This window comes from Caloenas nicobarica, chromosome 22, assembly GCF_036013445.1.
Source record: "Caloenas nicobarica isolate bCalNic1 chromosome 22, bCalNic1.hap1, whole genome shotgun sequence".
In the NCBI taxonomy this organism is placed as follows: Eukaryota; Metazoa; Chordata; class Aves; order Columbiformes; family Columbidae; genus Caloenas; species Caloenas nicobarica.
Window position 1 is genome coordinate 2,169,465 of NC_088266.1, and position 15,826 is coordinate 2,185,290.

General features: G+C 51.2%; 1 protein-coding gene across 1 annotated transcript in view; it reads left to right on the forward strand.

Moving 5' to 3' along the window:
• Window positions 1–663: 663 nt before the first annotated feature.
• Window positions 664–15,826, forward strand: part of IGSF21 (immunoglobin superfamily member 21) — a 38,077-nt gene continuing 22,914 nt past the window's right edge. Inside the window, exon 1 of the mRNA XM_065650181.1 lies at window positions 664–751. Coding sequence (XP_065506253.1) covers window positions 664–751 — 88 coding nt within the window. The remainder of the gene's footprint in view (window positions 752–15,826) is intronic.

A 15,826-nucleotide genomic window follows, 5' to 3' on the forward strand; every position in this document is an offset into this window, starting at 1 on the left:
CCTGCACCCCTGCCTGCATCCTTCCCCCTCCTGCACCCCCCATCCCTGCCTGCACCCCCCATCCCTGCCTGCACCCCCCATCCCTGCCTGCACCCCACATCTCTGCCTGCACCCCACATCTCTGCCTGCACCCCACATCCCTGCCTGCATCTTGCCCTCCTGCCTGCATCCCCCATCCCTGCCTGCCCCCAACCCCCCTGCCTGCACCCCCCATCCTTCCGCTGCCCCCGCTGGATCGCAGATTGCCTCCTGTTACCCCCCCAAAACCCTGCTACCCCCTTCCTAAACCGCACCCCCCCATCCAGTGCCCCCCTCCTCCCACCCCCCTAATACACCCCCAACCCCTCCCGCACCCCCCCCCCCAAATCCTCCATCCCTTTCTCCATCCTTTCCCGCATCCTTCCCCCCCCCATAGCGCTCCCGCCCCCATAGCCCCTCCCGGGGGCCGGGCCGGGGCGGGCTCAGCAGCGGGGGGGGCCCGGGGGCGGGCGGCCGCCAGTTCGCTCCGCTCCCGCTGCAATAAATCGGCTTAGGGCGGCAGCAGCAACGGGTGCGGGCCGAGGACCTGCGGGGGGGGGACACAAAACCCGGGCTGAACCCCCCCACCGCCATGCCCGCCTGCCCCCCGGATAAAGGGCTGGGGGGCCGGTGAGCCCCCCCCGCATGGGGCTGCCCCCCACCGCGGGCATCATGCGGATGATGAGCCCCCTCCTGTGCCTGCTGCTCTGGGACCTGCTGGACCTGGTGCTGGGTGAGTGTCACCCCCCCAAAAAATAACCCACCTGCACCCTTGTAAGTGTGCGGCGGCTTCGGACTTTGCACCCGCCCGGGGCTCGGGGGAGGCTGTGGGGTGGGGGGGCAGGCGCCCAGTTTGGAGCCGGTAATGGGAGACTCGTTTTGGAGTCACTTGGTCATGGAGCAGCCGGTTTGGACCCGTCAGTGGGGCGCCCCCCACCCCGCCCCGAACTGGGAGCTGGTTTGAAACCCATTAATGGGGTGCTGGTGTTGGAGCCGTTACCGGGGGAGCTGTTAAGAGGGGAGCAATTAATAGCGGATGTGTTAATAGGGCACCTGTTTTGGATGCGGTAATTGAGTACCGGAGACAGGGTGAGAAGATGGGGAGATGCTCGTCCCTCAGCCCTGAGCATCACTGGGCAGAGGGGACCAGTATCCCCGTCCCCACTCTGTACTGGGGCTCCGGCCGCGAGTCCCATTCCTGGCTCCGCTTGCTCCGTATGGGGGTCCGTGCCCTGGGGACCCCCAGGAGTTTTTTGGGGGATTTTGCAGCACCCAGGGGACCCCCAGCCCTTTGGGGGTGCCCTGAACCCCACAGATGGGAGGGAGGGGACACCCAGCATGGAGCAGCAGATCCCCGCCATCCCCAGCTCATCAATGAACATTTTGACTCCCGCTTGTCTTTGTTGAGGTTTTCACCCCAACCCCATCTCCAAAAACGGGGCTCCCAGGAGGTAAAAATTAACGGGGCAGGAAACTTTCCCCTACCCGCATCCCAGTGCCTGAGGGGTAGCCGTGCAATTTGATTTCTTGTGCATTTGCAGGCAATCATCCTTCTCTTTCCCCTGTTTCCACACGCGTCCCCCTCCCCGTGCCCCCCCAAATCACCCGCTCTGGGGTCTCAGGTGGCGGCTCTTTAATGAGCACAGCGAGACCCGGCTGCTCTCCGGAGCCTCAGAGGCTTTGCCAAGCGCCGCCTGATCCAGGGATGAGCAGAGCTCACTCGCTATCTCCTCGTTTCATTATTTTTTTTATTTATAATGTACTTTTTCCTCTCCGGAAAGCTACCGTCAGCTGCTGCAGGGCGCGGGGAGGGGGAGCAGCGGCCACATTCTGCGGGGTTGAGCGGGGAGAGCTTGACACAAAGGAGCTGATTCTTCCCCAGCATCGCGAGCAGCTCCAAAATAATCCCTGGAGGACCACGGACCTCTGAGTTTAGGCTCGGATTTAGCTGAACCGGGGATGGGAAAGCATCGTGCATCTCCTGCGTCCCTTTTTGCCGTCCCCCCCCAAATGGGTTTTATGTGCTGCGGGGCTGCGGCTGCTGCTTTTTTTCCCCCTCTCCGGTTTGCTCCGAGCATCCTGAGCATCCCGTGCTGCCCAACACGCGGTCGATAATCAAACCCGCGCGGCTCAGGGTGGGGGGAACTTGTCCCAGATCCAGTCCTGCCTCCCACCTGGATCTCCTCTCCACCTCCGCCACGGTTTTAAGGTCACGGGTAGATAATTTCCAAGGAAAAATGCATCCCCCGAGCTTTTCCCCAGTGGCAAGCTGTCCATCATGTCCATGGATCGCTTTTCCGCCCTTTATCCTGTTTTTTCATCGCTGCAAATTGGGCGATCGCTCTTCTGCCGCTGATTTGTGAGAGCGGGCGAGTAGGGGTGAATCCGTGTTTGCGATGCGTGTTTTGGTGGGGGGGAAAAAAAGAAGAAAAAGTTGGTTTGTGATGGGTCTAGAGGACGCTGGTGGCCCTGGGTGGGGAATGTGGGTTATAAAATGATGCGGGAAGAGGATCGTGGTGTTCAACAGGGTCTCGTGAGCAGGTTTGTCAGGTTTGGGCATCCACGAGCCAGATTTTGGCTCTTCAAACCACGCTGGGACTTTGCTCCTTTCCTGGACCCTGAGCATCAGCTGCTTTAAGCATCTCCCAGCACTCGATAGGGAAACACCATCCCCCCCAAAAAAAAGCGCCAGTTTGTGCTCTGCTTTTTCAGCAAATGGCTAAAAATCATTGCAACAAGCCTCATTTTGGGGGTTGGCGCACCCATCCCGCTGCCTCCCTTTGCTCCGGGGAGCGGGAGCTGTGGAGGCCGAGCGCTCGCTCCCAAAATTGGGTGGGCAGATGGCTTTTCCGTGGCTGACAGCGTCCTTGGCCGGAGCTGCCGGCGTCATGGTGAGGAAGGATGTGCCCGATGAATTTTGTCCCTTCCCGGTGCTTTTTTTCGCACGGGATCAATTAGGATCCAGCCCCATCTCCTGGGAAGATACAGTGGGGCACGTGCCCAAAACTCCCACTGCTTTTAGTGTATTTGCTCTCTGTGTCTCCCATATACCTCCCAAGTCATTTTGCGGGGGAAATCCCACTTATTTTTATTGTCACTTTATATATCGCTCAGTGCCCCCATCGCTGCTGCATCCACGAGGAGCAACAAGATCCCGAGCACTGGGGATCCTTCCCATCCCAAAAGCACCTGTGCCTTTATTAGGAATATTTTTAAGGTTTCCGTCCATCGCCTCGTAACAAAAAGCCCTTTTATTTCCCCGAACGAAGCTGCTTGTGCGGTAGGTTGGCCAGATCCTTTCCGATGTGTTAAACATCCCTCCCGGGAGCATCGCCTCTTGTAATACAGCTTTTTTATTTTTAATTTCTAACAAGCTCAGCCTTGGCCAGCGAAAGCCGCCTAGGGCAGGGCTAAGTGGGTTAAAGAGCCATCAAGACGAAAAAATGAGGCCGCGCGGAGGAGGCGAGCGGCTGGACCAGGGAGAATGATGGAGATGGAGCCCCAGGGTCTGTGTCCCCCCCGCCCAGATTTTGGGAAGCCCCATCTGCAACCGGGGTTTTTTTGGCATCGCCGAAATCTGAGCTGGCGCTCAGCTTGTCGCCTGAAATATGTTGCCATCGAACGTTTGCGGGGGTTTGTTTTACAGCCGTGGAAAATCAGAGCCGTGTTTTGCAAACATGAAAGGAAAGGGCTAAATATGTCAAGTTTTGATCTGGGTGAGATATTTATATAGTCCCTATCTGAGCGGTTTGGTTGAGCTTCTGGTTCCTCCCCCCGCTGCCTCATGAGATGGAGAAAAAAGGGGAAAATTCAAGTGTAGCTTCTTATTTGAAGCTGCTTATGGGTTTTCTGGGCTTTGCCCCAAAAGGCCAGGTTTGCTTGGGCTGGGCTTTGCAGGGATCTATCCTAAGTGTTATCCCTGCACCGCTTCTTCAAGCCAAAAACCAGCTTGGAAAAATCCCTTTACAGTTATAATTTTATCAGCAAGGTGAATTTCTCCCCGCTCTCCTTCACCCCAAGGCTTTTCCTCGCAGGGGTTTTCCCAGCTCACATGCAACCCCTTCATTGCAAGCCTGGAAAAGCTCTTTTTTTTGTCCTTTCTGTAGGAAAATACTGGCGTGCGGCTTTTGCCGGAGTGATGGGAGCCACCTGCTTGCATCTCTGCCGAGCTCATTTAAAGAAAAGAGGTTTTTTGGTGGCAGTTTGTGCACTGGGGGAGGACGAGGGGAAAGGAGGAGCATCCTCTGCGCCACGTGGGAGCGAAACCTGCTCTAATTCACCTGTAAACGCATGGCACTGACCCGAAAAACCATCCCACGCTCCCTCCATCCTTTTCTCCTCCTGCTTTTCCCTGGCAAATCGTGCATTCAGCTCAGGGTCACCTCTTTTTTTTAATCCTTGCCTACTATTTCCATGGATTCTGCATTTCGATGAAGCCTGGGCTTTGCCTTCCGGGTAAATCCAGGCCACGCAGCACCGTCCGAAAATCCTCCCGGCCGTACTAATTGCCATTCCCCAATTAGCCCAATTTTTCTCTTCCTACCAGCTATATTTCTGAGCAGTTTAGAGCTGACAGTTTGAACCCAGAGCTCTTAAAAAAAAAAGCAAAAAACAAAAAAACAACAAACTCTAACACATGCAAGGATCTTCCCCTCGCTTTATACCTTTCCAAGCTAATGAGCATCTTTGGGGTGCGGAGATAGTCCAGGCTTTATTAATCTGTGGAAACCCTCATGCATTAAATCGTGGCTGGTCCCTGGTTATCCCTGAGCATTTCTGAAGCTCCCCCATGTGTCAGAGCTCAGTTTTGCGGCGTTTACCCCCCAAATTCCCTTCCTGCAACAAGCAATCCCTTGGAATTCTTAGCACCCCCCAAAAAAAGTCCAGCCTAGGGATGCTGGAGGGTTTGGGTTGGGGATGTTGCTCCCCTTGCTGCTGAAATAAGGGCTTGTGGTACAGGTCCTGGGTTTGCTTGCAAGAGCCTTGAGCTAAGCAGCCCTTGCTGTGCGCTAAATGCTGTATGCTAAACGCTATATGCTAAACGCAAAGTGCAACATGTTAAATGCGAAGTGCTAAACACTACATTCTATGTGCAAAGTGCTAAATGCAACGTGCTACATGCTAAATGCAAGGTGCTAAATGCAAAGTGCAACATTCTATGTGCAATGTGCTAAATGCAAGATGCTATATATTACCCACTAAATGCAAGGTGCTACCTGCTAAATGCAAGGTGTTACGTTCTATATGCAATGTGCTACCTGCTAAATGCAAGGTGCTAAATGCAAAGTGCTATATACTAAAGCTAAAGGCAAGGTGCAACATTCTGTATGCAATGTGCTAAATGCAATATGCTAAATGCAAGGTGTTATATGCTATATGCAAGGTGCTACCTGCTAAATGCAAGGTGCTATATGCTATGTGCTAAATGCAAGGTGCTACATTCTATATGCAAGGTGCTACCTGCTAAATGCAAGGTGCTATATGCTATGTGCTAAATGCAAGGTGTTACGTTCTATATGCAGTGTGCTACCTGCTAAATGCAAGGTGCTACCTGTTAAATGCAAGGCACTGAATGCGATGTGCTACATGCTAAATGCAAGGTGCTAAATTCTGCATGCTAAATGCAAAGTGTTATATGCTGCGTGCTAAGTGCTATATGCTAAATACCTCACAGGCCTCCTGTATGCGCTGTGATTTCTCTGATGCCTTCAAGCACTTCCAGGCAAGGTGTCTATGCCCTGATGTTGCATTCGGGCTTGAGCAACATGGAAATGCAGTTCAGCTCCTGCATGGATGGGTTTTCACAGAGCATCCAGACGTGACGTTAACCATGTTCTCACAAACCTCCCATTCCATAGAGATGTTTCGAGGCTTCACATGCCTCACTTGTTGTTTTTTTTTCCGGGTTGTCATTGCAGAGATGGTCTTTTCTGTCAGAAAATCCTTGGCTGGGAATGCTTGACCAGCTTTGCCTTGTTCCTTTTGCCAAGCGCTTTAAGATCTGCCGATGAAAAGCCCTCCGCTGTGTCTTGATAAGAGCAGGTTTTATTTAATCCAGATGTGCTAATGGCTCGGGAATTAGGCTGAGACAGGGACAAGGATCCTGCGAAGCCTCCTGCAGTACTTGTTGAGGGAAAAGCCTCCCAGGGAGGTGGGGATGGAGCCAAAACCTTATCTCGGCAAGGATGGAGATGGCCAGGACCTGCCTGGGACCAGGCACGGGGAGGACAAACCATCACCCCGCTTGGGACCCGCCGCCGATGGGATTTCCTCAGCGCTTTGGGTTTTTTCCCCCTGTTTTCTACGAGAAAACCGTTATTTCAGTGACACCAAGTCTCGCTCTTTTCTCAGCAAGGAGGCAAATCGAGGGAAGGAGCCCCCAAATCTTGATTTTCTGGAGGTGCAGCTCTTGCTTTGCAAACTTCGCACATCACAAATCCCGCTGCGAAGAGGAGGATGCAGCTGATGCCGCTGGTTCTGTTCCCTTGCCAAGCTGCTCTCTTTGCCCTTTTGTTTGCTTTCTGCCGAGGCACTTGGAGCACTGATGGGCTTGTTTTTCACTAATGACTGGCGCTCACATTATCTCTTCCCCCAGCATTATCTCCTTCCTACTTTTCCCCCTCTCCTTCCTAAAATAAACCATCAATCGCCGGCTTGTTTTCGACGCTTTGGGGGACTGGAGTCACCTGGAGTGCCAAGGGCAGGCGGGCTCATAGCAAAATGTGGCGACAATAACCCGCCGCCGTGGTTCTCTCTATAGAATTATTCTATAAAATTAAGTTTTTAGGCTCTGCTGAACCATTTGAACTGGGGAAGGTGTTTGTTTTTACTCTCATTTGGCTGAAAAATTGGGTTTATCCCCCTAAACGCTGTGTCAGAGCTCACCCGATGTGCTTATCTAGTGGGGTGACCTCGAGGCCTTTTGGGGGGGACCCTCCTTGCTGCAATTCCGCGATCTCGCAACGTGAGCACCTGGTTTATGTGTGTTTGCAGCAGAGGAGCCGCTCCTTTGAAATGCAATTGGTGCTGGTATTAGCTAGAAGCAAAAATTATCATTAATAGGATCCTGACAACCCTGGTGAGGGAGGTTTGGAGCGAGGATGGAGGTTTGGAGCGAGGATGGAGGTTTGGAGCGAGGATGGAGGTTTGGAGCGAGGATGGAGGTTTGGAGCGAGGATGCAGGTTTGGAGCGAGGACGGAGGTAGGTTTGGAGCGAGGATGGAGGTTTGGAGCGAGGATGGAGGTTTGGAGCGAGGATGCAGGTTTGGAGCGAGGACGGAGGTAGGTTTGGAGCAAGGACGGAGGTTTTCCAGCCCTGGGCTGAATCCACAGCAAAGCCCTCACTGCCAAGACCTCCAAGGAGGTTTGGGGAAATCCAGGAAAAACCACGTTTCCCAGCAGAGGGATGTTACAACCCAATGGAGAGGGGTTGTAGAGGTGGAAACGTGGTATCGCCGAGCTATTCCCAGCTTCCAGACCACACATTTTGTCTCTTCTGGTGCTGGAAATTCATCTCCATCTGCAAAAACCCTTCTCGGTGTCTCAGAGCACAACTGGCTTTGCAAAATGGAGCATTGGAGGCAGGGATTTAGTTCATCTCCTGCCCAAACCTCTGTATAATTTCCCATTTATATAACGCCTCCAACAATATACTTCGGAGGGGAGGGCAAAGGGGATTAACAATGGTTATTCCAACTGCGTTCCACCTCCCCGTGCTTGGAGGTAAATCCTGATACTGCATCCAATCTGGGAAAACGGGAGCAGGAGAACTCTGTTGGGATGAACCTGCTTTGTACGTGTATTTATACCTATTTTTTTTTCTTCGCAAAGGGATGCGGAGCGATGTAAAGATGCTCCGCGATGGGGGTTTGGTTCCCCCTGGGTGATGGGTGGGATGCAGGGTGGTACTTGGGTTTGCTTCTGGGTGGACTGCCAGCCGTAGAAATGCGTTTTTTTGGGATGGGTTTCATGGATAACCCTGGATTTGCTGGTAGGAATGTTGCTTTGGATGGTGCTTGCGCTGGGGCTGGTTTTCCACTTGGGGCTGATAATGCTTGAGAAGAGGAAGATGATGAAAAGTGAGATTTTTGCCTGGCAGTTGGCATCGTTATGGGCACCGAGAGATGGGCCATAACATCAGGAGGAGGAGAAAAAGGCTCTGGCTCGGCAGGTATCACTAGAATCACCAGAATCACCCCAATTTTGAAGTGGTGGGGATGGGATGCGGGTGAGCTGAGCTCCCTGTACCCCATGAGCCTTCTCGTAGAGACGAGCACCTTCTTCATGACAAGTTGGCTGTTGGCTCCGTCTTTCATTCCAAAATATAGATATATATGATATCTCCTTGGTTCGGCTGGAAATGATCTAGAAAGGCATTTTAATGGCCAAGTGATTTAGGTTTCCATCCCAGCTTTGCACCTCCGGAGAGCAGAGTTCAAAGTTTGGCTCTAAGTCACGCTTGGGAAGATTTCCAGCCTGAATTCAGGCCGTCCCTTGATGTACTATGATCTGAGATAGGTTTTTTTTTTTTGCTCCATCAAGCATCTTTCTCATCTTTTTAAGCCCAGAAGAGCCCTGTTCCGTGCAGATTTAGCTTCTGCACAAGCTGTGAGAAGAGAAGGGACCCCATGCTTTGCCATGCTCAAGAGCATCCCAAGAGCCGGTGCTTGAATTTAACTGGTTTTCTTGGTTTTTCTCCTAAAGATGCACCTGCCAAGTTGTGTTGCAGAAGGAGACGGTGACTCAGAGAAGGGTGGGAGGATTTGGGCAACTTTGCCTTATCTACCACCCCAAAATATATACAGCGAGCTGGTGGGGAGTGGGGATTTTCCGGGTAGGGTGGAAATGATGGAGAAGCATCGTGTAACGGGTAGATATTGCTCCGGAAAGGATGCAAAAAATATAACACCACCAGGAACAAGGCTGAGTGATAACTCCATTGGTTTGGCCTCAGACAGACCATAATTCCTACAGAAAAACCTCCAGCACCTCATCTCCTTTCAAACCATTTCCCCGCCTTGTGACTTGATCATGAGATATTTCCCATAAACGCCGGCGGAGGCGGCTCTTTTTAAGCTATATTTGTCTCTTGTTGCATTATTGCAGCTTTGTTTTTTGCTTTGCTACGGAAGTTCTTTGCAAGCGGTCGACTGGCTGGAGATGGTTGGGTTTCCTCCTGTCGGAGAGCGAATTTACGCCGCTATAATTATAGCAGCAGCGTGGGAGCGCAGCGATGCTCGAGGTTTCCAAATTAAACCCGTCATCCGCTCCTAGAAACGTGTCTTTAATTTTTTTTTTTTTTTTTCTTTAGAGCGGGGAAATTACATCTGGGCAACCTCATGGTGGGAAATGATTTGGAAGGGGGCAGGATTTGGGCATTTGGATGTTGGGGATGCTGGTGCATCTGGATTTGTTTGCATGGACCACCCTCCTCTGGCTCCCGATCCGCACAAAGCTCCCCGCCGTGAGAAAACAACCCGACTCTTTCAAATTGAAAGGGCTTATTTAAACAATGTTATCTCTCTGGTGGAGGGAGAGAAGCATATTGAATCGGTTATATTTAGTGCTGGGTGGAGGACAAAGCAGATGCGGAGAGATTTTTAACGCAAGAATGTTAATCACTTACGCCACACTGCCTTGGAGATGTGTGTACTTTTTTTTTTTTTTTTTTTTTAATATATATGCTCAGACACCCATATACTCGCTGAGGATGAGGATGGGAGTCCAGCATCCCTCCTCGATGTGCTTTTTGACCTTTTTCCGCCACAGAAAGTCCATCTTCGTGAGGTGAAGCGATGCGGCTCTGGGAGCTGGGGACCCCCGAAACACACAGCCGGAGGGATGCGCTTCAGCTCTATGGGGGTCCACACAGCCCCCCCATCTCTCTGCACCCCAAACTGGGATGGAAATGGGAAGGAGAGCTCTTCCATGCTTGCAAACAGGCTGTTTAACAACCCCAGAAGCGCTCACCCCCCCGGCGAGCCGCGAGGAAAACCTACCGCATTACCCAGCCTCTATTACCCACCCTCGCGGGAGCACTGAATTAAAGGAAATATTTTATGATCCTACGCTTCGTTATGTTTTATTAAAAGCAGAGCATCGGCCTCCCCTGCCACATTCATCAGATCAGAGGCTCTGTTATTTTTCTTTTTTTTCTTTTTTTTGCCCTCCCAAGCTCTTTCTGTCGTTCCTAAAGCATCCAACTGCTTGGGTTGGCCAGCCCAGGGTCTCCTGGCAGAGGAGGAAAATATGCAATGGGGCGAAAAATGGGGCTGTTTGGTTTATCTAAGGATGCTCCGTATCCGAACTGGCTGGGGGATGTGGAGTCGCAATGCAGGAATAGGGCTGGATGCGGGAAAAGTGGAGTCACGGGGAGATGTGACCCCATGGATGGAGCTGAGCTCGTCCCCAGGAAAAGATGCTCAGAAAAACCTCCCCTAATTTTTCAGCTTTGCTGCATCTCAGGGCAATCAAGCCTGGGGTGCGAGGACCTCCGGTATGTCACTGTTTTGGGGAAAAAAAACCCCCAAAATGCCAAAATCCCCTCTGCAGGGATAAAGCATCGAGCAGGGCTGGGAGTTTGCTCTATCAGCCTTGGAGATCAGGAGCAAAAAGGCAGACAAATATTGATAGCTGGGCATATCTGGAAGCAGTCAGGAGACAGAAAGGTATTAATTAGCAGTTATTTCTCAACGGTGCGGAGATGGATAGGGATTAAGGTAACAGCCGTGTGTATCCTCTCCGTAAGAGCGGCAAAGTAACAGTAAATCAGCGTTATGAATCAGTGCTGTAAGAGAGAGATATGTTTTAATCTTATTAGCGGCGCGGCATTACTGGGAGAGCAAAGGGATTATTAATCACGGAGCGTTAATCAGGGAGGAGAGAGGAGCTTGGAATTAGCAATCTGGCTTTGGACAGTGAGAGGGGCTGCGGGGACGGAGGGGAAAAGGCGGCGGATGGGGCTGAGCTGGGGGAGATACTGAGGGAATCGGCAAAATCCTGTGCTGGGGGATGATGGGGAGGTTGGGATGCGCTGAACGCCCAATTGGTGCCTGTGAGGGGCATTTCTGGGCCAGGGCCAAAGGCTATAGCTGGTAAATCCCTGTGGGTTGTGTCTGTTGTAATGTAGGATGTGCAGGTATTTGTTCCATCCACCCATCAGTCTGTCTGTCCATCCCTCCTTCCACCCACCCCTCTGCTCCATCCATCCCTCTATTCTTCCCTCCATCCCCTCCATCGTCCTTCCATCCCTCTGTTCTTCCGTCTATCCCTTCCTGCATCCCTCTATTCCTCCATCCCTTCCTTCATCCCTCCATCCCTCTATTTTTCCACCCATCTCTTCCTTCATCCCTGCCTCTATTCCTCCATCCTTCTATTCCTTCACCCCTCCATCCTTCTATTCCTTCACCCCTCCATCCTTCTATTCCTTCACCCCTCCATCCTTTCCTTCCTTCATCCCTCCCTCTTTCTCCATCCTTTCCTTCATCCCTTCATCCTTCTATTCCTCCATCACTCCCTTCATCCCTCTCTCTGTTCCTTCATCCATCCCTTCCTCCATCCCTCTATTTTTCCATCCCTCTGTCTCTCCATCCATCCATCCCCTACTCCCATACACATCCAGAAGAAAACTCCAGCTGCCTCCGGAACATTCCCTGTGAGAGCACAGAGGGTTTTTTGGAAAGGAGCAGGGTGGCTTTGGCTGCTTTTCAGCACCCAGTTTCGCTAACAAAGGTGACAATCCAGCTTCCCCCAGCTCCCTCGAGGTCATTTTTGGGGTAAAAAGCTGCACATCCCTCTCTAACTTGCAAAAAAAAAAAGCGGATTTTGTAGCACTTGGCACTTCCACATGGCGCCGGGCTTTGTTTTCCCCCCTTCCTCTGCCTGAGGTTGTGCCTTCAGAGAAATTGTTCAGAGGAAAATGGGGAAAAAAAAAAAATATTAATAATCCCTTTGCGGTTCCACGGCACAGGAATCGATGGTGCAGGCAGAGATCGCTCCCAGCAGAGCCCGGGGCTGGAGGGGGAGAATCGATGGCTGCCTCATTTGTCACCAATCAGAAATATGGGATAATTGGATTTCCTGCAAATAGAGAAATAAATAAGCGAATTCATCACCTGGGTCATGGTCACCAACTTCTCTTGGGCCACCTTGGCAGAGCAAAACCCCGCTGACACCTCACCAGGATGCTTAACTTGGTGGGAAACCGAATGGCAACTCTAAACCTAAACCCTCATACTCGTTCTTAAGTGAAATTAATTATTTTTCCCCCTTCTGCCCACCCCAAGTCTGTGTATATCCCGCTAAAGCTGGAAGAAGAGAAGGTTTAGGGAGGATTGTGGGGTTTTAGATGGGAAGAATTCAAAATTTCGCTTATTTTTCAGAGGAGCAGCATCTTTAATAACCCCTCGTTATTACTCCGGGATGGGATTTTCGCTGGATCTCAGATGGGTTTGTGAAAAGTCTTACTTTCCCCCTTGCAAGTGGGGAAACTGAGGCACGCAGCAAGACTTGCTCCCAAGAGCATCCTTCGAGCAGCTCCCTGCCGCTTCCAGCTCCGCTAATTAGCCTTGTCTGGGATTAAGCTCCAGCCTAGATTAACGCCATGAGCCGTGGTTTCCAATAATTAGCTGCTGGTGTCGTAATCCTCACCCTGACGGGGCACGAAGCAGCAGCAAAACCATCGGCAGGTCCCTCCTCAGTCACCCAAGACACAGATCAGACTTTGCCGAGGGCTCAACACCTTTTTTTCCAGACTTCAACATCTGTATCTAATCCATCAGGCTCAGTTTACAGCTCTAACAAACCAGGCTGGATACAAATAATTCGCTTTATTTTTATTTTTACTTTTTTTTCTCCTGAATTGCATCTCCAGGGTGCTTTTTTTTTTCGCTCAGCACCAGCTGGAGACGAGACCCTTGATCCCAGGTGAGATTTTCCATAATCCCCCGTGCTCAGGGGCAGCATCCAGATGTTGCATCTTCCTGATGCCAACACAGCGAGAGATGCCAGAAGGGAATCTCTCCTGTGTCAGGATGCAAAGCAGAGCCTGTTGCTGGAAAAGAGGGGTTTTTTGGGGAAAAAAAACCCAACGTTTCCAATTCTTTGCAGTGCAGGATTACAATATGGTATCTCCTCCTCCTGCCACACTTAATTCTGGATTAACCCCCCACATCTGCGCAGGGTTTGCTGGAGATTTGCAGATCCCACCACCCTCGCTGTGATGAAAAATAATGCAAAAAGAGAGGGAATGTGATTTTTTGGCATGGGGAGGCTGCTAAGGTTTCAGAATACCGGGGCATCTCAGCGCCCGGGCATTAACCCACATCATGCCCAGGCGTTGGGGGGACAACATATTCTATTGCAAAGCTTTTTTTTGAGGGGATGCTGCAGCATCCCGGAGGCATCGCATTGAATTTGGTGGCTCCTGCTCTGCAAAAGTAGGATTGTAGAAAAATTCCCCGTCTGGCGAGCTCAGGATTTGCTGGGGAAAGACAAGACCCCACTGCAAGTCTCTCTGGAAATACGTGGAATTATTAATAAATGCACTTGGAGGAGTGTCCCACAGTGCAGCACAGGGGAGAGCTGCTAAAGCGATAACGGGGTCGGGGAATATAAAGAGTTGGGGTTTTTTAGCAGGTCTTAGGGTTAATTAACATCTACAATGAGGCGCTATTAGAAAAAGGAGAAAGCAAATCTCTCCTGGGAGTTATTAGTACAAGTGGCACGCGGGAGGGAGTTCTGGCTCTGTGGTTGTGGTCGAGGGGGGTGGCAGTTTTGGGTGGAAATCTTAAGGAAAATTCAGGGGCCGTGGAGGAAATCTGCAGGAGGGCAAGGAATCTGGTGGGAATTGGGTTTGCTTAATTGGGGAAAGGAAAATTTGGGGTGAGAGAGGAGGGATGAGCGCTCAGAGCTGCTCCAAGGCATGGGGGGGCATCTCCTAGCCCTTGCACCTTGTTTTGCCCAGATCTGTCGGCTTTAGCTCATGAAACAGGAAGAAAATTGGGGTTCAATTGGTTTCGAGGGCTCTGCCGTAGACAGCTGGCGCGGGGGTTTTTCAAACAGCACGACTGGCAAGGTAATCAGCCCCTATTTGCATATATGCAAATGAAGAGCGTGATCTCTATTTAAAAAATGGGGCATGGGAGGCCCTGGTTGACCCATGGTGGGGTTTTGGCTTCGTTTTGGCACCGGCGACTACTTGTGCAGCCGGGGAGAGGCCGAGAGGTGCCGGCAAAGCCATTGCTCCCAATCGGTTATGTCACTGGGGTTTTGTTTTGGGGCTCTACCAGATTTTATTTCCCTCTTCTCTTGGGATAAGACATCATTTAGGACTCCAAAACCCCCCAAAAAATCACCCAGGATGGCCAAATCCTTAAATAACCTGTAACTGGGGATAAAGGAACGAGACCGATGAGCAATATAATGATGACAAACACCTTTCCCTTCCAAAAATCCAAACCCAACGACCCATCACGGGTCACGACCACCAATTTTAGCAGCTGTAAACGGCAGCTGGGTGCTCGAGCATTCTGGTTTAATGGCAATATCAGCGGTGTGAAGATGCGGTAGTAAAATTCTCCTTCCCCCCCACCCGGCGTCGTTAGGAGACGGAGGCGTGTGTTATAAGCCATTGGCTTTATGGCGATGCGCTGAGCAGCGTGGGGGGGAGAAATTATAAATAAAACTTTACTGAGCTGGAGTAAATGCTGCTAAACATACTTCACGTCTGCGCGGCGGCGGGAGATAAATATTAAATCTATAATTTACGTACCCGGCTTCCCAGCCTGTGCGGGGGGGGTCTGGTAGCAGCTAATAAAATACGGTATATCAAGAAGAGTTATCAATGCAGCGAGCACAACCCTGCTGATAAGCTACGTGGGATGGCGAGACCCATCTTTTTCATGTAGACTTGTTCTTTTTTGGGGTTGATTTATGGGGTTTTGGGCTTGGGTCGGTGTTTCGCAAGTGGCTGTTGGTTTTGGTCGGGTCTCCGGTCTTTCTTCATGTATGGAAAGAAATGTTCATCTAGGGGTAACCTCATGCCTCGCAGGTGTTGAAATATTACCCAAATGGAAGAGATTTCCCATTCATCCCAGTAAGGTACCCTCAAAATCCTACTGCTCCCAGTTGTCCAGTGCCTGTTGCTTTCCTCCAAACCTCCTTTTTCTTGCATTCACCCCCAAATCATCACTTCTCCACCACCTGGAGCAGCTCTGGTTTTGTAGGCAATGGGTTTGGCTTCACAGTGACTCACGGCTCGCGGGGTGGGCAAGACTTGGCTTCATGAGTTTGGGATTTATGCCGCCGACGTTGCATCTCTGAGTTTCTGTCTTGGAAACCACCTGATTTTTAGGTTGCGGGATCCATTGAGCATCCAAATGATGCATCGGAGGTTATCCCAGGTGTTTGTAGCAGGGCACGGGTTTGTTTCAGCCGTTTTGCCTCAAAACTTCCATCTTTTCGCTGGAATGACCCATTTCCCGAGGATTTCAGGCAAACGCTTTGACGGAGATGTAGTACAAGCACTAACTCGGCGCCGCGAGTCCAAGGACTCATCTTGTGCTCCAATGAGCTGGAACAGCCCTTGCCGATGAGCTTTCACTTAGAAAAGGCGCGATGGAGACGTTAAAGCGGGTTTTGTCTCAATCCGTGCCCAAACCACGTGGCTGATACGGATGGCTCCATCCACCGTGGATTTGTTTGCCGGGAGACACGCGCCAAAGGTGGTGACGGGTTTGTGAAAACGATGGTGTTTACATCTGGTTTATTAGCCGGCGCTTGGTGATGGATGGAGCCGGTGGTTGAGTAG